The 22,879-nt window shown below is 43.7% G+C and overlaps 1 protein-coding gene across 1 annotated transcript in view; it reads left to right on the top strand.

Moving 5' to 3' along the window:
* LOC135521294 (t-SNARE domain-containing protein 1-like) overlaps nucleotides 1–22,879 on the top strand; it is a 151,671-nt gene that overhangs the window by 28,717 nt on the left and 100,075 nt on the right. The window contains exons 2-4 of the mRNA XM_064947213.1: nucleotides 3,904–4,016; nucleotides 19,511–19,588; nucleotides 19,782–19,851. Of these exons, the coding sequence (XP_064803285.1) occupies nucleotides 3,929–4,016; nucleotides 19,511–19,588; nucleotides 19,782–19,851 (236 nt within the window). The 5' untranslated portion in view covers nucleotides 3,904–3,928. The remainder of the gene's footprint in view (nucleotides 1–3,903; nucleotides 4,017–19,510; nucleotides 19,589–19,781; nucleotides 19,852–22,879) is intronic.

The raw sequence follows: 22,879 nt of genomic DNA, 5'->3' as shown, positions 1-22,879 counted from the left end.
AATCTCTTCAGATTTCCTCAACAAATTGACAACTAGAATGCCAAAGGTCTGCAAGGCTGTAATTGCTGCAAATGGAGGATTCTTTGACGAAAGCAAAGTTTGAAGGACACAGTTATTATTTCAATTAAAAATAATTATTTATAACCTTGTCAATGTCTTGACTGTATTTCCTATTCATTTTGCAACTAATTTTGTGTATGTTTTCATGCAAAAGTAAATTTCTAAGTGATCCCAGACTTTTGAACGGTAGTTTATGTATATATATATATATATATATATATATATATATATATATATATATATATATATATATACAGTACCAGTCAGGTTTGGACACACCTACTCGTTCAAAGATTTTTCTTTATTTTTAATATTTTCTACAGTAATAGTGAAGAAATAAAAACTATGAACTAACACATATAGAGTCATGTAGTAGCCTGAAAAAGTGTTAAACAAATCAAAATATATTTTATATTTTACATTAGCCAACCTTTGACTTGATGAGAGCTTTGCACACTCTTGTCATTCTCTCAATCAGCTTCATGAGGTAGTCACCTGGAATTAACTTCAATTAACAGGTGTGCCTTGTTAAAAGTTAATTTGTGGATTTTGTTTCTGTCATGGATCCCCCCCCCCCCCGGAACTTTCATCACGCACACCTGTCCCCTATTCCCACTGATTAGTATTTGTATTTATGATCCCTTTGGTTTCCATGGTCTTGTCGATTATTGTTACAATGTCCGTTGGTGCGTGTGAGTACCTGTGCTGTGTGTTTTGGGCTTTCAAACTGTTGTGGTCTGTGCAGATGATTACGTGGTCTCATTCCGTGTGTTAATCATCGTGCGCGTGTGTTATTTATTCAAGGTGCTCCTCGCTCTTTTTTGGGGTTTCAACCCCGTGTTTTTGTTACATTTTTGTTTGATAGCCCTTTTTCATAAAATACCAAGTTCATATTTTGTCAAGAACAGCTCAAATAAGCAAAGAGACAAACCCTGGAATGAGTAGGTGTGTGCTAACCTTTGATTGGTTCTGTGCATTCAGAAAGTATTCAGAATCCATGGACATTTTCTGCATTTTGTTACATTACAGCCTTATTCTCAAATGGATTAAATAAATAAAAAATACTCATCAATCTACACACAAAACCCCATAATGACAAAGCGAAAACATTAAGAAAATGTTTGCGGAAATACAGAAAAAAACTGAAACTTTATGTATATACATATTCTAAACAGAAATTGAGCTCAGGTGCATCCTGTTTCCATTGATCATCCTTGAGATGTTTCTACAACTTGATTGGAGTCCACCTGTGGTAAATTCAATCCATTGGACGTTATTTAGAAAGGCACACACCTGTCTATATAAGGTCCCACAGTTGACAGTGCATGTCAGAGCAAAGACCAAGCCATGAGGTCGAAGTAAGTGTCCCTGGAGCTCTGAAACAGGATTGTGTTGAGGCACAGCTCAGGGGAAGGGTACCAAAAATGTTTGCAGCATTGAAGGTCCCCAAGAATACAGTGGCCTCCATCTAAGGCACCTAAAGACCCTCAGACCATGAGAAACAAGATTCCCTGGTCTGATGAAACCAAGATTGAACTCTTTGGCCTGAATGCCAAGTGGCACGTCTGGAGGAAACCTGGCACCATCCCTATGGTGAAGCATTGTGGCTGGGATACTGGTCAGGCTTGAGGGAAAGTTGAATGGAGCAAAGTACAGAGACATCCTTGATGAAAACCTGCTCCATTTCACCTGTTGTATTCGGCGAATGTGACAAATACAATTTGATTTGATTTGAACACATACTCACCTGCTTACACAAACACACACACACACACACACACACACACACACACACACACACACACACACACACACACACACACACACACACACACACACACACACACACACACACACACACATATTTCCCTATGGTTTTCAATCCATTATTATTTAATCTCACAACTTTATGTAAGATGTGTAATTGACACTAGACTTATCTCTCTCATAAAACAATTAATTTGATTTCTGAGGGCTGTTTGAAAAGCTCTCTGGCTCACTCTGCCTGAGCTGCAATTAGACGCTTCTTATGCCGACAAATTAATAAAAGGAATATGGAGAGAGAGAGAATAGAACGAGAGAGTGAGAGAGAGGGTGAAAGATGGATGGAGAGGGGAGAGAGGGAGAAAGAGAGAGAGACTCTCCCATCACCAGGGAACTCATGGCTGCTTTATTATTGATAGTTGAAAATATGTTATATCCTAATAATGTTCCCCCACATTTGATTCAATTTTTATTTGCCTATTGTCTAGTACTGTAGATTTACTGTAGTAGTACTAAGCAATCTCAAGTCGAACACCATGTCTATAGAGGACCACCAGCCTCAGAGACAAGATGGGGAGTGATGTATCAGTCAGGACACTCTCTGCTCAGCCAATCACAGAGCTCTATTGTGAGTCAGAGACCAGGGCGAGTGTTGATGACATCACCAGGCCAGGCAAAGAGGGAGAGGCTGGGTGAAGGCCAGGGGTGCGTGGGACTAGCTGGTGCAGGGACCAGGAACACTAAGGCAATGAGTAATGACACAGTGGGACACCATCCACTCATTGTGTCACTACACCATGTAGTCATCTGCTCTGCTCTGACCTCACTCTTCACAAGGGTGACTGGCTGTACTGTGAGAGTCACTTATAGGATATGTGTGTGTGTGTGTGTGTGTGTGTGTGTGTGTGTGTGTGTGTGTGTGTGTGTGTGTGTGTGTGTGTGTGTGTGTGTGTGTGTGTGTGTGTGTGTGTGTGTGTGTGTGTGTGTGTGTGTGCGTGCGTGCGTGCGTGCGTGTGTGTGTGTGTTTCTGTGTGTGGTATACACACATACAAGTGTGTATATATTCCTATATAGAATGTGGGAAAACAAAAGATAATGTGTCTGAGAAAGTTGGTCCGAAAATCTGTATATTTCTATGTCCTGCTCAGAGTGAGAGCACGGATTGCCTATACACACTTCAGAATGCTGGAGCACCAGGCACTACAGTGACTAGTGACTGGGCTGGGATTCAAGAGGAGCAGAGAGAGATCGTTTATTGTCTGCCAACAGTAATTCATCTTGCTGCTCTATAAAAATTAATCAGATTAAATGACCATTTGGTTCCAGTGAATCTGATCCTCTGTCTCCCATTGAAGATGGGACTGAATCCCCCATTCTCCTCTCTCTCTCCTCTCCCTGTCTCCTTCTACCCCTCTCTCCATCTCATCTCTCTCTGTCTCTCTCCTCTTCCTCTCCCCTTCTACCCCTCTCTCCATCTCCTCTCTCTATTCCTCTCTGCTCCCTCTCTCTCTGTTCCTTTGCCACCCTTATGAGACGGTCATGAATGCCAGTGTTCACATACCCAGACCCGGGTGCCAGACAACACCAGACTGGCTTCAATACCACAAAAGGACAGCTGGACAATGACATTAGAACACAATTACAAGCCTACTTAGTTCAATGCCTGCTATTCACAGAGTGCTGAATGTCTTACAGGACAGCTTATGAAATCATGATACCATGTGACCTTTGGTTGTGACGCTGGTAGACACAGGGCTTCATAGACCTCTTCATGTCACCTGTGTGTCCATGTCTTAAATAGAATAAACATTCACTATGCATTCTTTAACATTTTCGGTGATGTTTTGCACACCTCCTTATAGACGAGGGGGAGGCTGAGTCATGATGCGTAATGTCACTGTGGGATCGGGGATTCAGTTCATACACACACTTAAATTTATGCACACGTACACACACAGATTGACACATCGGAAATGTCTATCTTTTCCCCTGATGATTCCAGGAATGTTGAAAGCCTACTCAGATCCATATAGTATATCCACCAATCCGACTGATGTTGTTGTGTTCTCTCTGTTCCAGACAGACCCAAAACCACCAGGACAGGATGTCTTATGGATCCATCGATGCAGGCTCTTTTGGAGGCAGCCGAAACCCCTTCGGAGGCCCCAAGAGGCAGGGCTACCAACCAGTAGGTAAAGACAAACATTCACTTCCATGATGTCATGCTAACTTGAGCACCATATTTGCACTATAACTGAAACAAACTGACACTAACACTTTTTGAAAAATATAGAAAACAATACTGAGTTTGTCAAAGTGACATCAATCTGCCACATGGCTTGGTGGTTGACTATGGATGGATGGATGGAAAACACTACCATCCCTTGACCATATGAGGAGAGGCAATCATAAGGTTCACTGCCGTGGAATAGGGTGTGTGTGTGTGTGTGTGTGTGTGTGTGTGTGTGTGTGTGTGTGTGTGTGTGTGTGTGTGTGTGTGTGTGTGTGTGTGTGTGTGTGTGTGTGTGTGTGTGTGTGTGTGTGTGTGTGTGTGTGTGTGTGGAGGAAGAGGTCCAAGAGGTCATACTGTATGAGGTCTCTGCAGAGAAATCACGAGTAGGGGGAGGCAGGACATAATGTGTTCTTTGTTTTACCATGCACATCAGGAAGGGATAATGCTATTGCTATACGCTCAAGACCTTTGAATATCCATGTACTGGTTTGGAGGGAATATGTATTGGTTTGGAGGGAATATGCACTGGTGTGGGGGGAATATGCACTGGTTTGGAGGAAATATGCACTGGTTTGGAGGGAATATGCACTGGTTTGGAGGAAATATGCACCGGTTTCGGGGGAATATGCACTGGTTTGGAGGAAATATGCACTGGTTTGGAGGGAATATGCACTGGTTTGGAGGAAATATGCACCGGTTTGGAGGGAATATGCACTGGTTTGGAGGAAATATGTACTGGTTTGGAGGGAATATGCACTGGCTTGGAGGGAATATGCACTGGTTTGGAGGAAAAATGTACTGGTTTGGAGGGAATATGCACTGGTTTGGAGGGAATATGCACTGGTTGGAGGGAATATGCACTGGTTTGGAGGGAATATGCACTGGTTTGGAGGTAATATGTACTGGTTTGTAGGGAATATGCACTGGTTTGGAGGAAATATGTACCGGTTTGGAGGGAATATGCACTGGTTTGGAGGGAATATGCACTGGTTTGGAGGAAATATGTACTGGTTTGGAGGGAATATGCACTGGTTTGGAGGGAATATGCACTGGTTTGGAGGAAATATGTACTGGTTTGGAGGAAATATGTACTGGTTTGGAGGGAATATGTATTGGTTTGGAGGGAATATGCACTGTTTTGGAGGGAATATGCACTGGTTTGGAGGGAATATGCACTGGTTTGGAGGGAATATGCACTGGTTTGGAGGAAATATGCACTGGTTTGGAGGGAATATGCACTGGTTTGGAGGAAATATGTACTGGTTTGGAGGGAATATGTATTGGTTTGGAGGGAATATGCACTGGTGTGGGGGGAATATGCACTGGTTTGGAGGAAATATGCACTGGTTTGGAGGGAATATGCACTGGTTTGGAGGAAATATGCACCGGTTTGGGGGAAATATGCACTGGTTTGGAGGAAATATGCACTGGTTTGGAGGGAATATGCACTGGTTTGGAGGAAATATGCACAGGTTTGGAGGGAATATGCACTGGTTTGGAGGAAATATGTACTGGTTTGGAGGGAATACGCACTGGCTTGGAGGGAATATGCACTGGTTTGGAGGAAAAATGTACTGGTTTGGAGGGAATATGCACTGGTTTGGAGGGAATATGCACTGGGTTGGAGGGAATATGTACTGGTTTGGAGGGAATATGCACTGGGTTGGAGGGAATATGTACTGGTTTGGAGGGAATATGCACTGGTTTGGAGGAAATATGCACTGGTTTGGAGGGAATATGCACTGGTTTGGAGGAAATATGCACTGGTTTGGAGGGAATATGCACTGGTTTGGAGGGAATATGCACTGGTTTGGAGGAAATATGCACTGGTTTGGAGGGAATATGCACTGGTTTGGAGGAAATATGTACTGGTTTGGAGGGAATATGTATTGGTTTGGAGGGAATATGCACTGGTGTGGGGGGAATATGCACTGGTTTGGAGGAAATATGCACTGGTTTGGAGGGAATATGCACTGGTTTGGAGGAAATATGCACCGGTTTGGGGGGAATATGCACTGGTTTGGAGGAAATATGCACTGGTTTGGAGGGAATATGCACTGGTTTGGAGGAAATATGCACCGGTTTCGGGGGAATATGCACTGGTTTGGAGGAAATATGCACTGGTTTGGAGGGAATATGCACTGGTTTGGAGGAAATATGCACCGGTTTGGAGGGAATATGCACTGGTTTGGAGGAAATATGTACTGGTTTGGAGGGAATATGCACTGGCTTGGAGGGAATATGCACTGGTTTGGAGGAAAAATGTACTGGTTTGGAGGGAATATGCACTGGTTTGGAGGGAATATGCACTGGTTGGAGGGAATATGTACTGGTTTGGAGGGAATATGCACTGGCTTGGAGGGAATATGCACTGGTTTGGAGGAAAAATGTACTGGTTTGGAGGGAATATGCACTGGTTTGGAGGGAATATGCACTGGTTGGAGGGAATATGCACTGGTTTGGAGGGAATATGCACTGGTTTGGAGGTAATATGTACTGGTTTGTAGGGAATATGCACTGGTTTGGAGGAAATATGTACCGGTTTGGAGGGAATATGCACTGGTTTGGAGGGAATATGCACTGGTTTGGAGGGAATATGCACTGGTTTGGAGGAAATATGTACTGGTTTGGAGGGAATATGCACTGGTTTGGAGGGAATATGCACTGGTTTGGAGGAAATATGTACTGGTTTGGAGGAAATATCCACTCTACAGCTCACAACAGATATCCTATATCAAAGGAGTGTTATTGTGTTAATGAACTGAAGCAGATTTGTAGTGTGGTGTCAGGAACTTGGAGAGTGTTAGGCGTCATTGTTCAGTCGCTGCTCTACTCCATGACCTTTTACCTTTCACACGTTAGCCTTGTAGTACGGCCAGATTAAGGCAGGTCTCTAATGGGTATGAGTATTGTATATTGTTCACTACCCTCCGCGTGTGTGACTGTGTTTGTGTGTGTGTGTGTGTGTGTGTGTGTGTGTGTGTGTGTGTGTGTGTGTGTGTGTGTGTGTGTGTGTGTGTGTGTGTGTGTGTGTGTGTGTGTGTGTGTGTGTGTGTGTGCGTGTGTGGGTGTGCGCGTGTGTGTGCTTCTTTATATTTGATATGCTCTGTGTATGTATTCATACTTTTGTTCCTGTGCTATACAGTTCATTTTAACAGTGATCACAGCTGACACTCCAGTAAGAGTTGCTGGTACAAGGCATAATGGTGTAGCTCAAATAACCAGTGAAGTAAGATGAATTTGACAGGAGCAAACAAACATCAAACAAGCTCTTTTGTCTCTTAACTCCTACATACTGTAAAACTGGGAGAAACAAGTGTTCACATTCACTCAGTGACAGTCTCTCTCCCCCCTCTCTGTCTCTCTATCTTTCTCTCTGCCCATCTCTCTCTCTCTCTTTCCCCCAACTCTATCTCTCCCACTCTCTCTCTCTCTCTCTCTCTCTCTCTCTCTCTCTCTCTCTCTCTCTCTCTCTCTCTCTCTCTCTTTATACCCATCTCTCTCTCTCTCCTTCCCCCAACTCTATCTCTCACCCTCTCTCTATCTCTCTCTTGCTTTCTCTCTCTCCCTCCCTCTTTCTCACTCTATCCCCTTATATCTCATTCTCTCTTTCCCCCTTTCTCTCTCTTTATTTCCCCATATATCTCTCTCACTCGCTCCCTCTCTCCCTAGTGTATAAAGAGCAGACTGGCAGCCTCAGTGTTATGGGGAGACAGATGGGGGTCTGTGCCATCAGAGAGAGTAGCTTTGATCACAGTGAAGCCGGGGCCATTTCAGCAGACCGGAGCCTGTCAGATTTGCTGTTTGTGGCTTCTGGTTCTTGCTGCCTGCGCCGACTGAACTGTGTGTGTGTGTGTGTGTGTGTGTGTGTGTGTGTGTGTGTGTGTGTGTGTGTGTGTGTGTGTGTGTGTGTGTGTGTGTGTGTGTGTGTGTGTGTGTGTGTGTGTGTATGTGTGTGTGTGTGTGTGTGTGTGTTGTGTGTGTGTGTGTGTGTGTGTGTGTGTGTGTGCGTGCGACTCAGCTGTACTGAGCTGTGTAGCAGTGGAGGGGGCTCAGGAAATGATCAAAGCCCAGGTAGAGTCTCTAATGGAGCTGTCAGTCAGGATTATCTTTCTCTTCCTTTCTCTTGCCAAACCTTTCAAGCCCTTCCAGCATATATGCAACTCTTCTCTTCTACTCCCCGTGTGGGTGCTTAGTCTATCAAACTCCTAGTAGTGTCTGTCTGTGATCTCTCGTGAACATTCACTCACTCTTATTCTTCAATCTCTTCTCTTCGATCACTTGTGGTCAAAAAGTGGAGGCACTCTCCTTAGTCTGCTTGTGGACACAACCTGTCTGTTGGGCTCTGCTGTTCCTGGTGTGTGTGTGTGTGTTTGAACAATTGTAATGCCAATAAAGAGAACCCAGGTTGGTCCGGCAGCACACACCAGGTTGGTTCGGCCTTTTCTCGCCGTGTTCTCCCTGTTTTCTGGGCCTGACCCTGGGATAGACCAGTCTCGTTAGACCCCTCTAATACTTTGTTCCACAGCCCCAGCCCTGGTCATTAGGATTGGTTGGGATGGAGAGCTGTTTGTCTGGGAGGAGACTTTGATGAGAGACCACTCTACCAGCCACATGTACCGCTGAGGGTCCGTAAGTGGCCCAAGTGGGGTGTGTGCTGAGCAGCCATGACAATGTCATTGGAGCCGCTGGGAGTGAATTGGTTGCAGTAGTCCTGGAGTCACGTATTCAGGTTAGAACTAGAATGTTACTAGAACTAGAATGGTAGAATACCGTACAGCTTGGAAGAGATGGTGTTGCTCAAGAGTTGGAAAATATTGTGGGAGTAAGTTGAAGGTTGTTTGTTTTGCTTCTTTTGTCGGATTGATGATGCATAATCATGCACGCTAACAAAGTTCCAATGGTGAATCACCACAAATAATTAATGTGTTTATCTAGCATAAAGATTTTGTTTTGAAATAATCAACATCTGTATGATCGAAGGTTTTGTGAAAGATATATTTGTGATTACAATTCGAAAGGTCAAGCTTGGCGTCAGACTCTCACTGCATCAGAACATATTCACAACGGTATTTTTAGAGGGCTACAGAAGGCAACAGTATTGATAGGAGATTCTCCCACACATATTTGTGTAGTTGCGTACTGTGCATCATACAGCAACATTGATGAGGCATCAGCAGTCTAATTCAGAAAGAGCCTGTTAGCACCAGGCAGATGGCAGAAGAGGCTCACACTCATAACAATTCTCAGTGCATTTAAGAAAGTCCATTAGAACTATATTTAGCTTTAGTGGGCATTTGACGCTTCTCCAACTTCAATGTATTTAGTATATGGATATCTGAAATATCAGCTATGAGTGTGACACAATTCATGTTTTGAGATATATTGTTGGCTACATCACAGCAAAATAGTTGTATTTTCTGCCTGTGTTTTACCTTTGCCAACTTTGCTAATTTGTTATGGATGATGGAGTGGGTGAGTGATTGAGAACTGTAAAGGGACTATTATCATCAGACTTCCTGGCAAACAGCAAGGCTTGAACAGCATGGTGTAAATGTTCTGTTATTTTGGAACAGGAGAAGAAGACACTTTCATGATCATCATTGAATGTGCTCCTGCATTGTCTATGTCTCCTGACTGGAACACACCAACAGAGGATAAGAGATCACTGGAGGGTAGAGCTAAGTTGAAACGGTGAATCTTTAATGCTTGTTGTGTGTTTTTGTTGCCTTGTCACTCCAGGTACTGTATCTCCAGGCCTGCTCACATCATGCCCCAAAATTAACCTAGCATTAACTTTGTTATAGAAACTGCAGTGTATGCAGGCTAGGCTATAGCATGTTTTATGGCAACCCAACATGGTCTGTGTTTAGTTGCGTAGTGTGACTGTTTGAGTGATTGTTCGGAAGACTAAAAACCAAGTTAGCTATGGGAGTTAACACAAGCTTGTGAGAATTATCTGAAAATGACCTGACCTTGGTTAGATCGCTCGAATCAAATACTGGCATACTTTTTGTCCCAAACAAAACTATTTGTTTGTAAGTATAAAAAGGCATCACATACTGAAATAGTCTTTAGAAGTTGGAAGCTCCTCTGGGAGCAAGAAATGAGAAAAAGCTATTTTCCTCTGCAGTTGGTCTATGCCCGGCCTGGCCCTGTTTTAGGAAGAGTTTCCACAGTGGAACGACAGCTGCTGACCTCGAAGATAATGAGATGGGGCCTTTTGATTAAGTTGCTCTCTGATTTGAGAGTATAATTGAACGTGTTGCAGATAGTGCATTTGCCGTATCGACAAGCGACACTGCAAAGGCCAGGATGTTAATTTGCCTCTCGCGTGCTGCTGAGGTTTTCATTCGTCACGGTAGCACTGTGTGTGTTTTGCGTGTTTGCGTGTGTGTACGGCGAAATCAGCAGCTTCTGAATCGGTTGTTCAGCATTTCTCAACCTGTCGTACTGCAGTGTGAAGACACATTTTAATCACTTCCCTTTACACTCTCTTTATGGAGATTGTGCTGAGTGATGCAGTTGGATGTAGATCTGCTAGACGTTATGACGTGATTATAGTTTCAGACTTCTTCCAAAGCACTGTAGAGACAGATTGTAGACCAAGGAAGACAAAAGACCCAATTAAACATGTTAAACATTTTTAAATGCCTATCTAAAAATGTTCCCAGGCCTGGCTACCTTTCTATCCCTATCTTAGTCTTTCATCGTGCCTCACCCTTCTCTATTCTCTCCTCTCCATTCCTTTCCTCTCTCCATCCCTTGTTCTTTCTGTGCCAGCTTGTCAGGCAGAGAGCCAGGACACTGTCCAGTGTAGCCGCCAGGAATCCAAGACCACCTTGCGGGGACATGGGGACACTAGAGTAATGACTGTGTCAGATACCCTCCACTAGTCGTTGTCATGTGTGTGTGTGTGTGTGTGTGTGTGTGTGTGTGTGTGTGCGTGTGCATACTCATGTGTTCGTGTCAGATAGTGATAGGTAAATACAGTGAAAAGGAAGGAGAGAGGTGCATTCGGAAAGTATTCAGACCCCTCCACTTTTTCCACATTTTATAACATCACAGCCTTTTTCTAAAATTGATTAAATCGTTTTTTCCTCATCAGTCTACACTCAATACCCCATTAGAAATGTTTGCTAATTTATAAAATAAAATATAACATAAATATCACGTTTACATAAGTATTCAGACCCTTTACTCAGCAGTTTGTTGCAGCACCTTTGGCAGCGATTACAGCCTCGAGTCTTCTTGGATATGGCGCTACAAGCTCGCGGCACACCTGTATTTTGGGAGTTTCTCCCATTCTTCTCTGCAGATCCTCTCAAGCTCTGTCAGGTTGGATGGGGAGAGTTGCTGGATGTTAATTTCAGGTCTCTCCAGAGATGTTTGATCGAGTTCAAGTCCGAACTCTGGCTGGGCCACTCAAGGACATTCAAAAACTTGTCCCAAAGCCACTCCTGCCTGCGTGTGTTTAGGGTCATTGTCTTGTTGGAAGGTGAGCCCTTGCTCAGTTTGAGGTCCTGAGCTCTCTGGAGAAGTTTTTCATTAAGGAGGTCTCTGTACTTTGCTCCGTTAATCTGTCCCTCAATCTTGACTAGTCTCCCAGTCCCAGCCACTGAAAAACAGCCCCACAGCATGATGCTGCCACCACCATGCTTCACAGTAGGGATTGTGATAGGTTTCCTCCAGATGTGACTCTTGGCATTCAAGCCAAAGAGTTCAATCTTGGTTTCATCAGACCAGAGAATCTTGTTTCTCATGAACTCCAAATGGGCTGTCATGTGCCTTTTAACCTCCCTAGGGTACGTGGGATGGCATTCGCGTGAAACTGAAAGCGCGAACCACTGCTTTTAATCAGGGCAAGGTGTCTGGTAACATGACCAAATACAAACAGTGCAGCTATTCCCTCCGCAAGGCTATCAAACAAGCTAAGCGTCAGTACAGAGACAAAGTAGAATCTCAATTCAACAGCTCAGACACAAGAGGCATGTGGCAGGGTCTACAGTCAATCACGGACTACAGGAAGAAATCCAGCCCAGTCACGGACCAGGATGTCTTGCTCCCAGGCAGACTAAATAACTTTTTTGCCCGCTTTGAGGACAATACAGTGCCACTGACACGGCCTGCAACAAAAACATGCGGTCTCTCCTTCACTGCAGCCGAGGTGAGTAAGACATTTAAACGTGTTAACCCTCGCAAGGCTGCAGGCCCAGACGGCATCCCCAGCCGCGCCCTCAGAGCATGCGCAGACCAGCTGGCCGGTGTGTTTACGGACATATTCAATCAATCCCTATACCAGTCTGCTGTTCCCACATGCTTCAAGAGGGCCACCATTGTTCCTGTTCCCAAGAAAGCTAAGGTAACTGATCTAAACGACTACCGCCCCGTAGCACTCACCTCCGTCATCATGAAGTGCTTTGAGAGACTAGTCAAGGACCATATCACCTCCACCCTACCTGACACCCTAGACCCACTCCAATTTGCTTACCGCCCAAATAGGTCCACAGACGATGCAATCAACCACACTGCACACTGCCCTAACCCATCTGGACAAGAGGAATACCTATGTGAGAATGCTGTTCATCGACTACAGCTCGGCATTCAACACCATAGTACCCTCCAAGCTCGTCATCAAGCTCAAGACCCTGGGTCTCGACCCCGCCCTGTGCAACTGGGTACTGGACTTCCTGACGGGCCGCCCCCAGGTGGTGAGGGTAGGTAACAACATCTCCTCCCCGCTGATCCTCAACACTGGGGCCCCACAAGGGTGCGTTCTGAGCCCTCTCCTGTACTCACTGTTCACCCACGACTGCGTGGCCACGCACGCCTCCAACTCAATCATCAAGTTTGCGGACGACACAACAGTGGTAGGCTTGATTACCAACAACGACGAGACGGCCTACAGGGAGGAGGTGAGGGCCCTTGGAGTGTGGTGTCAGGAAAATAACCTCACACTCAACGTCAACAAAACTAAGGAGATGATTGTGGACTTCAGGAAACAGCAGAGGGAACACCCCCCTATCCACAACGATGGAACAGTAGTGGAGAGGGTAGCAAGTTTTAAGTACCTCGGCATACACATCACAGACAAACTGAATTGGTCCACTCACACAGACAGCATCGTGAAGAAGGCGCAGCAGCGCCTCTTCAACCTCAGGAGGCTGAAGAAATTCGGCTTGTCACCAAAAGCACTCACAAACTTCTACAGATGTACAATCGAGAGCATCCTGGTGGGCTGTATCACCGCCTGGTACAGCAACTGCTCCGCCCTCAACCGTAAGGCTCTCCAGAGGGTAGTGAGGTCTGCACAACGCATCACCTGGGGCAAACTACCTGCCCTTCAGGACACCTACACCACCCGATGTTACAGGAAGGCCATAAAGATCATCAAGGACATCAACCACCTGAGTCACTGCCTGTTCACCCCGCTATCATCCAGAAGGCGAGGTCAGTACAGGTGCATCAAAGCTGGGATCGAGAGACTGAAAAACAGCTTCTATCTCAAGGCCATCAGACTGTTAAACAGCCACCACTAACATTGAGTGGCTGCTGCCAACACACTGACACTGACTCAACTCCAGCCACATTAATAATGGGAATTGATGGGAAAGGATGTAAATATATCACCTGTTGATACTACCCATCCCGGATCCGGGATCGTGAATACAGCCTCAGGCTCATTAGCATAACGCAACGTTAACGATTTCTGAAAATCGCAAATGAAATGAAAATAATATGCCTGCTCTTAAGCTTAGCCTTTTCTTAACAACACTGTCATCTCAGATTTTCAAAATATGCTTTTGAATCATAGCAAATCAAGCATTTGTGTAAGAGTATTGATAGCTAGCTTAGCATTTAGCGTAGCATTTAGCACGCAACATTTTCACAAAAACCAGAAAACCAAATAAATAAAATCATTTATCTTTGAAGAACTTCGGATGTTTTCAATGAGGAGACTCTCAGTTACATAGCAAATGTTCAGTTTTTCCTGAAAGAATCTTTGTGTAGGAGAAATCGCTCCGTTTTGTACATCACATTTGGCTACCGAAACGAACCGAAAATTCAGTCACCAAAACGTCAAACTTTTTCCAAATTAACTCCATAATATCGACCGAAACATGGCAAACGTTGTTTAGAATCAATCCTCAAGGTGGTTTTTCACATATCTCTTCATTGATATGCCGTTCGTGGAAGCCTGCTTTCGTCTCAGAATCCCATGGAAATCCTGCTCATTTCCTGGTTGCAGTTTCATCTTGGTTTTGCCTGTAGCTCCTGTTCTGGGGCACTCACAGACAATATCTTTGCAGTTCTGGAAACTTCAGAGTGTTTTCTTTCCAAAGCTATCAATTATATGCATAGTCGAGCATCTTTTTGTGACAAAATATCTTGTTTAAAACGGGAACGTTTTTCATCCAAAAATGAAATACTGCCCCCAGAGTTTCAAGAGGTTACAATGCTACCTTATATATTGTTACTTACCCTACATTATTCATCTCATATGCATACGTATATACTGTACTCCATATCATCGACTGCATCCTTATGTAATACATGTATCACTAGCCACTTTAACTATGCCACTTTGTTTACATACTCATCTCATATGTATATACTGTACTCGATACCATCTACTGTATCTTGCCTATGCTGCTCTGTACCATCACTCATTCATATATCCTTATGTACATATTCTTTATCCCCTTACACTGTGTATGAGACAGTAGTTTAGGAATTGTTAGTTAGATTACTTGTTGGTTATTACTGCATTGTCGGAACTAGAAGCACAAGCATTTCGCTACACTCGCATTAACATCTGTTAACCATGTGTATTTGACAAATAAAATTTGATTTGATTTGATTTGATGGTAGCATCCCACCTCGTCAACAGTCAGTGAAACTGCAGGGCGCCAAATTCAAAACAACAGAAATCCCATAATTCCTCAAACATACATGTATTTTACACCATTTTAAAGATACACTTGTTGTCTGATTTCAATAGGCTTTACGACCAAAGCAAACCAAATGATTAAGTTAGGTCAGAACCAAGTCACAGAAAAACACAGCCATTTTTCCAGCCAAAGAGAGGAGTCACAAAAAGCAGAAATACAGATAAAGTTAATCACTAAACTTTGATGATCTTGATCAGATGACACTCATAGGACTTCACGTTACTCAATACATGTATGTTTTGTTCGGTATTGTTCATATTTATATCCAAAAATCTGAGTTTACATTGGCGCGTTATGTTCAATAGTTCCAAAACGCGCGGTCATAAATGTTCCAACCGGAGAATTCCTTTGTCTGTAGATTTGCAATAGAACAGAGCTAACTATCACGTGAACGCGTGAGACTTAGCTCGTGGCTCTCTGGCAGACCTCTAAATCATTCCCCGCTCATTCGCCCCAACTCCAAAGTAGAAGCATCAAACAAGGTTCTAAAGACTGTTGACATCTAGTGGAAGCCTTAGGAAGTGCAATATGACCCAATAGTCACTGTGTATTCGATAGGCCAAGAGTTTAAATTTCTTCTCAGGTTTTTGCCTGTAATATGAGTTCTGTTATACTCACAGACATCATTCAAACAGTTTTAGAAATGTCAGAGTGTTTTTATTTCCAAATCTACTAATTATATGCATATTCAAGTATGGCGCTCAGAGACAAAAACAACCCAAACAGATATCCGCCATGTTGTGTAGTCAACAGAAGTCAAAATGACACACAATGTTTCTACTGTGAAGTGGGCGGAATGAGAGGGGAATGAGTCAGAGGTCTGCCAGAGAGCCACGAGCTCAGTCTCACGCGTTCACGTAATAGTTAGCTCTGTTCCATTGCAAATCTACAGACAAAGGAATTCTCTGGTTGGAACATTTATGACCACGCGTCATGAGTTTGAATTGTGTACTGAACGCGCTAACAAAAAGGAGGTATTTGGACATAAATGATGGACATTATCAAACCAAACAAACATTTTTTGTTGACCTTGGATTCCTGGGAGTTTATTCTGATGAAGATCATTAAAGGTAAGTGAATATTTATAATGTTGTTTCTGACTTCTGTTGACAACACAACATGGCGGATATCTGTTTGGGTTGTTTTGGTCTCTGAGCGCCTTACTAAAATATGCATATAGCGTCATGAGCTAGTGACTGCGCGTCATGAGTTGGAATTGTGTACTGAACACGCTAACAAAGTGGACGTATTTGGACATAAATGATGGACATTATCAAACAAAACAAACATTTATTGTGGACCTGGGATTCCTGGGAGTTTATTCTGATGAAGATCATTAAAGGTAAGTGACTATTTATAATGCTGTTTCTGACTTCTGTTGACTACACAACATGGCGGATATCTGTTTGGGTTGTTTTAACAGACATCATTCAAAGAGTTTTAGAAACTTCAGAGTGTTTTCTGTCCAAATCTACTAATTATATGCATATTATAGCTTTTGTGGCTGAGTAGCAGGCAGTTTAATTTGGGCACGCTTTTCATCCTTAATTCCCAATGCTGCCCCCTACCCTAGAGAAGTTAATGAGGAGTGGCTTCTGTCTAGCCATAAAGGCCTGATTGGTGGAGTGCTGTAGAGATGGTTGTCCTTCTGGAAGGTTCTCCAATCTCCACTGAGGAACTCTGGAGCTATGTCAGAGTGACCATCGGGTTCTTGGTCACCTCCTTGACCAAGGTCCTTCTCTCCCGATTGCTCAGTTTGGCTGGGCGGCCAGCTCTAGCAAGACTCTTGATGGTTCCAAACTACGGACAATTCCTTCGACCTCATGGCTTGGTTTTTGCCCTGACATGCACTGTCAACTGTGGAACCTTAAATAGACAGCTGTGTGCCTTTCCAAATCATGTCCTGTCAAATGAATTTACCACAGGCAGATTCCAATTAAGTTGGTGAAACATCTCAAGGATGATCAATGGAAACAGGATGCACTTGAGCTCCGTTTCGAGACTCATAGCAAAGGGTCTGAATACTTATGTAAATGTAAAAAAATGTTTTTATAAAAAACTGTTTTCACTTTGTCATTATGGGGTATTGTGTGTAGCTTGCTGAGATTTGTATTTATTTCATTCAGAATAAGGCTGTAATGTAACAAAATGTGGAAGAAGTCAAGGGATCTGAATACTTTCCAATGGTGCTGTATTTGCATATCTTTTCATATGGGAGTGCTGTTTTGAAGCAGGTCTTTGTGTGTGTGTGCCTGTGTCTGTGTGTGCGTGACTGTGTGTGCATGTGTCTGTGTGTGTGCGTGTGTGCACGTGCACGTGTGTATGTGTGTGCGTGTGTATGTGTGCGCGTGCGCGCGTGTGTGATAATTGAAGATCGAGTGGGGCTGGATCCAGGTGGTGGAAGATAAAGGGCTTAGAAGTGATCCCGTCGTGCTACCGCTTCCCCACCAGCAGGGGGGGTTTTACGTAACGCAGCAGTCTGCAGTGGATGGCCGGGCCTGCCACAATATCTGTCTCACACACATCCAACTCGTTCTACCGTGAACCGGGCGTGGTCAGACATCACACACACATTGCAGACCTGACTACACATAAGCATGCACACACACTCAAATACAGCTAGCTAAGCCAACCCAACTAGCTAAGCCCCCAACCGAGTGTAGTCTGAGAAGTTACACCCACACACATGCTCACAGAGACAAACAAAGCCGAATCAGATGTCATACAAGGATGAACAGACAGAAGAGAGACCAGAGTAATGCCACTGGTTAGTGGGTAGAATGGTGCAGAGTAATCAATGTCCCCCCTGAAATCGCACTGACCATCCGTGTCATTGGGTGACCTTGTGTCACCCTTCTGTAGTCCTCCATCCTTCCATCTCTCCCTCTATCCCTCCATCAGCAGAGTGTGAAACACTGGGTCAATGATGCGAGGAGAGGGATGACTTAGCCCTCTGAGTTCCTCCACACAGACATAGGTGGTTCCATGTGAAGTAGCATGAACATTGAGCATCCGCCATTTATCATAACGATGGGAAGAACTGGACAAGCGTGTGTCGAAGGCGGGAGAATGTAGATCACACTAGGGGAAGTAAAGGTCATTGTACTGAAAAATGACACCATTTGAAAATGTATCGCTATCATGTAGCGTGTATGTTTGACTTAATCCCTATTGTTTCCACCACAGCAAACTGTCCATAGTTTGTTAAATCAAGTGAATGACCCTTAATATGCAGACATGACGATCCTATGTCTCAGTGAACTGCAAACCTTTCTATTGTTATTCTGTGCCTCAGTTGTGGTTTTAAAGCACAGCTTAATGGAACAATGCTTATACAGTATGCAGGTTCAACATACTTCCTCTTTCTTTTCCCGTACCTTTTCATTCCATCCAGTAGTCCCCCACCACCCATTGTCATTTTCACACCTGCCGAAACACTACTGGTAGTAGTCTGATAAAAATGTCCAAAAATAACTTTCCAATGACTCAATTACAGTCACTTTAGGGGTCAGAACTAGACAGAGTCCGACCTTGGCCTGTGTTTTCTGTGTGCCACTATGTTCTACTGCTGTTGCTTTTCCCCAGTTGACAATGATCAGTTCTTCCTGGCGTTCTTGCTCTGAGTTCTTCCTGGCGTTCTTGCTCTGAGTTCTTTCTGGCGTTCTTGCTCTGAGTTCTTCCTGGCGTTCTTGCTCTGAGTTCTTCCTGGCGTTCTTGCTCTGAGTTCTTTCTGGCGTTCTTGCTCTGAGTTCTTCCTGGCGTTCTTGCTCTGAGTTCTTCCTGGCGTTCTTGCTCTGAGTTCTTTCTGGCGTTCTTGCTCTGAGTTCTTCCTGGCGTTCTTGCTCTGAGTTCTTCCTGGCGTTCTTGCTCTGAGTTCTTTCTGGCGTTCTTGCTCTGAGTTCTTCCTGGCGTTCTTGCTCTGAGTTCTTCCTGGCGTTCTTGCTCTGAGTTCTTTCTGGCGTTCTTGCTCTGAGTTCTTCCTGGCGTTCTTGCTCTGAGTTCTTCCTGGCGTTCTTGCTCTGAGTTCTTCCTGGCGTTCTTGCTCTGAGTTCTTTCTGGCGTTCTTGCTCTGTGACATTCTGTCCTTTCGATCAGGGAGAATAGTCTTGCCCACATAACCCATCAGCTGGACTCACGACTCCCAGCAATTTACTTCCTGCTCACTGCTATTAGAAGAAATAAATAAATATGCTTACCTGTCGTGACTACTGTAATGGCAAAGACATGTCCATGACCTCCAGGTCATTAGGAAAACAGTGTACATTCCCTCTGAGCTAGTTAGCAGTTAGCAGTTAGCAGTTAGCAGAGCTAGCACCTTAGCAGTTACCTATAAGGTGTTTGGTTCATAGTCCCTGGACCCGGATTACAGTCCTGGACAAACCCCATATTCACTGTAACACATTTCATGATGGAACATTGTTGTGTTTTATCTCAAATATCTGCCTTGTTATTGGTGTGTTTTTATCATGCTCCATTGAACTGAAATCATGTCTTCTCCAAGCAACACAGGTCAGCTCCTCAGAGCTGCAAGACGTGTTTCAAGAGACCTCCTCCAACATTTTCCAGATCAATGCAAATGGTGAGTCTTGTAAATATTGTTTGTGTGTGTGTGTGTGTGTGTGTGTGTGTGTGTGTGTGTGTGTGTGTGTGTGTGTGTGTGTGTGTGTGTGTGTGTGTGTGTGTGTCTTTTCTGTTATACTTTTGATATATTACTCTAAAAGAACTTGAACGTCTTTGATGTTTACAATACTATATGTTCCTCCCCATTTCAGTTGTAACATTAGAGAAGAGTCTTCAATCGTTAGGAACGTCCAGAGACACTGCTGAACTGCGACAGAGCCTGTGAGTAATCACAACACACACACACACACACACACACACGGAAATTAAAGTACTTACATATTCATATCAACACATTAGTGTGCAACTCAAGCGAGTCAATCAACGGCTTCCTCCCTCAATTAACCAACCGTCTGAACACTAACCATGTATTGCTGTGTTATTGACATCACATACTGCTGCAACCATTCATTAGCTACAGTTAAAGTGTAGCCTGATACATAGCCTCTGACTGTTCATGCTGCTTGTCTGTCTGTCCTTTAATCATGCCGAGGGTCACATTAAACTCAGTAGCTCCAGAACAGAGCATATTTTCTCTTTGTTTCAACCTCCTTTTTCATAGCTGATATTGATTCTACTTGTTTTAGTTGAGCTGCCAGCAATTACCAAATTCCTGCCTGATGACAAAGTGGCCAATCTGAGATGATTGTGTCTGTTTAAAATGCATTACACCCCACTGTGCTGCCTTGCATGTCATCAATTCTATCAACATTTTTTTTATGACCAACTTGGAAACCTTCACTGTCTGACTCTTTGTGTGTGTGTGTGTGTGTGTGTGTGCGTGTGTGCGTGCGTGTGTGTGTGTTTCTTTTGCTTTCTGTTCATCAATATTGATGCAGGAAGTGAACCATTATACACAATGATCTGGGCTCACTGCTCTGAATTACTAGAAACAAAATTGTTTTCCATGTGATGTGACCCCTCTGTGTCAGCTGTCAACAGCTACAGTAATGTATAGTGTCTTGAAATTATGGTTGAATGGTGCAGTTGAATGGCACATTTGAATTGCTGAATGGTGCAGTTGAATTATTGAATGGTGCAGTTGAACGGTTGAATGGTACAATTGAAGGGTTGAATGGTGCATTTGAATTGTTGAATGGTGCAGTTGAATGGTTATTGGTACAGTTGAATTGTTGAATGGTGCAGTAAGATACATTTCATGTTGAGTGGATGCCACATACTCACGGCTACTCACTACCGTAACTGTAGCGAGGATGGTTGATTGATGGGGTGGATTTTTTAAAATTTTCACGAGAAAGGATTGTCTTCATCTACTATTGTAATGGTGGGCATATTTTACAGTACACACAAACGCCTTTGAAAGAGAGAAGAAGCCAAATCAAAACACATTTCCTTCGTGCCTCTGGTTAAGAATGTTAACCGACCATCTGCACTCACGGTCTACCTCTCTACTCCCGGCTACAACCACAATCTCACTGTTAATAGAATTGGACCCGTCCTTGTAATCGTGGAAATGCACACAGCAAAAGTCTAAGTGGATTAATCGCTCCCACCCTCTGAGTGTCATTGTCTTTGTTAGTGCATTAGGCATTCTGTGGCGACTTGTCCGTAACCCACCAGAGGACAAGGACACTGTTTAGAGGAGAGGAGAAAGAGGAGAGGGAGAGGAGATGGGGAGGAGAGGGGGAGGAGAGGGGGAGAAGAAGAGGGAGGAGAGGCGAGATGAAGGAGAGGTGAGATGAAGGAGAGGAGAGAGGGAGGAGAAGAGAGGGAAGAGAAGAGAACAGAGGCGGCAACAGATTCTGCTCTGACAGACAGACAGAAGGCCAACTGCCGCAGAGGGCCTCGGAGAGCCTCTCCTCAACCAGCCATAAGGCATACCTTCTGCCACGGGCTCCCCACAGCAAAGCCCTCACACAATACAGTACATTACAGTACAGACACTGGAGCTATAGATGGAGGATACTGTAGGAAACGTTTTGTCAATTACTGTATGTACCCAGGACTTTTATCTTGCAGAGACAGATCCACATTTATCAAGGAGTTTTAGCAAATAACCCCTATCAAGAACCTTTTAGCAAATAACCCCTATGTTTTTTCATGGGGCTATAAAATGATATGATGACATTTTTGATGGGATATTAAATAGTGTTTCATCAGACACACTGATGTTCCTATAAACAACCTCCACACATAACTGCACAGTACTACCATACTATACTGCCTTTTTACAGTCAATAAATATTCTGCTAAATTCACATCTATTACAAAATCCACCAAACTAATGTGCTGTGAAATATATTATTGATAAAACAAACATGTCAAATATGCTTCTATTTGTTGATGAAAAAACATTTACTGTGAAGACCATTAGCTAAATTAGCCCTGTGCTAATATGTAGAAACATAATTTATTTTTTCCACTAAAGTAGTTAGTTTTCTACAATGCTACATGGGTTTATTTGAGTCAATATAATCATACTCTATTTAGTTTTTTAAAGACAGCACTATGGAACAATTAATTTAACGGAATCACATGATATAGAGAGAGAGCGATAGACAAGGCTTGAAGGAGGGATGAAGAATAAACCATATACTACTGCTGTGGTGCCTGCATGCATGCTTGCGTGAGAGGCCTTGAACAAATACTCTCTAAATTCACCAAATCTCCCTAGACCGTGTTGTGGAGATCTGCAATAAGAACATTGATTTAGTGTCTGATGCTGTCTATGCAGGCTTGGCCTCCGAGCCTGGTGCTGCCCTGGTCCCCTCTAGCCTATCTTAGACACAACATACTGCACAGTACATCAGACCTGGGATCAAGTACTATTTTAATTAATTTCAGATACTTTATCAGGGCTTGACTGAGTTTAAGTGGCGCAATGGAAACAATCGCACAATTGCCAAGTTGATTGTCCAGACAGTCTACAGCTGTGTTTCCCAAACTCGGTCTTGGAGACCCCAAGGGGTGCACATTTAGTTTTATTGCACTAGCACTACACAGCTGATTCAAATAATGATCTCATAATCAAGCTTTGATTATTTGAATCAGCTGTGGCGTGTTAGGTGAAAAAACTAAACGTGCCCCTTTAGGTCTCCAGGACCGAGTTTGGGAAATGCTGGGCTAAATCAAACACTAAAGGTAGGATTCTGAATATGATTTGAACCCAGGTCTGATGTACAGTACATTCTGTCCTGGTGCTCCCTGTAGAGACCCAGGGATGAACACGACTAGAGAGACCTTCTCCGTACCTACCCACCATAGTCCTCAAATATTGATCTAAATCTGG

The sequence above is a fragment of the Oncorhynchus masou genome, chromosome 29 (genome assembly GCF_036934945.1).
Source record: "Oncorhynchus masou masou isolate Uvic2021 chromosome 29, UVic_Omas_1.1, whole genome shotgun sequence".
Taxonomy (NCBI): Eukaryota; Metazoa; Chordata; class Actinopteri; order Salmoniformes; family Salmonidae; genus Oncorhynchus; species Oncorhynchus masou.
The sequence above is the reverse complement of the archived record's forward strand: the minus strand, read 5'-3'. Positions and strand labels throughout refer to the sequence as shown.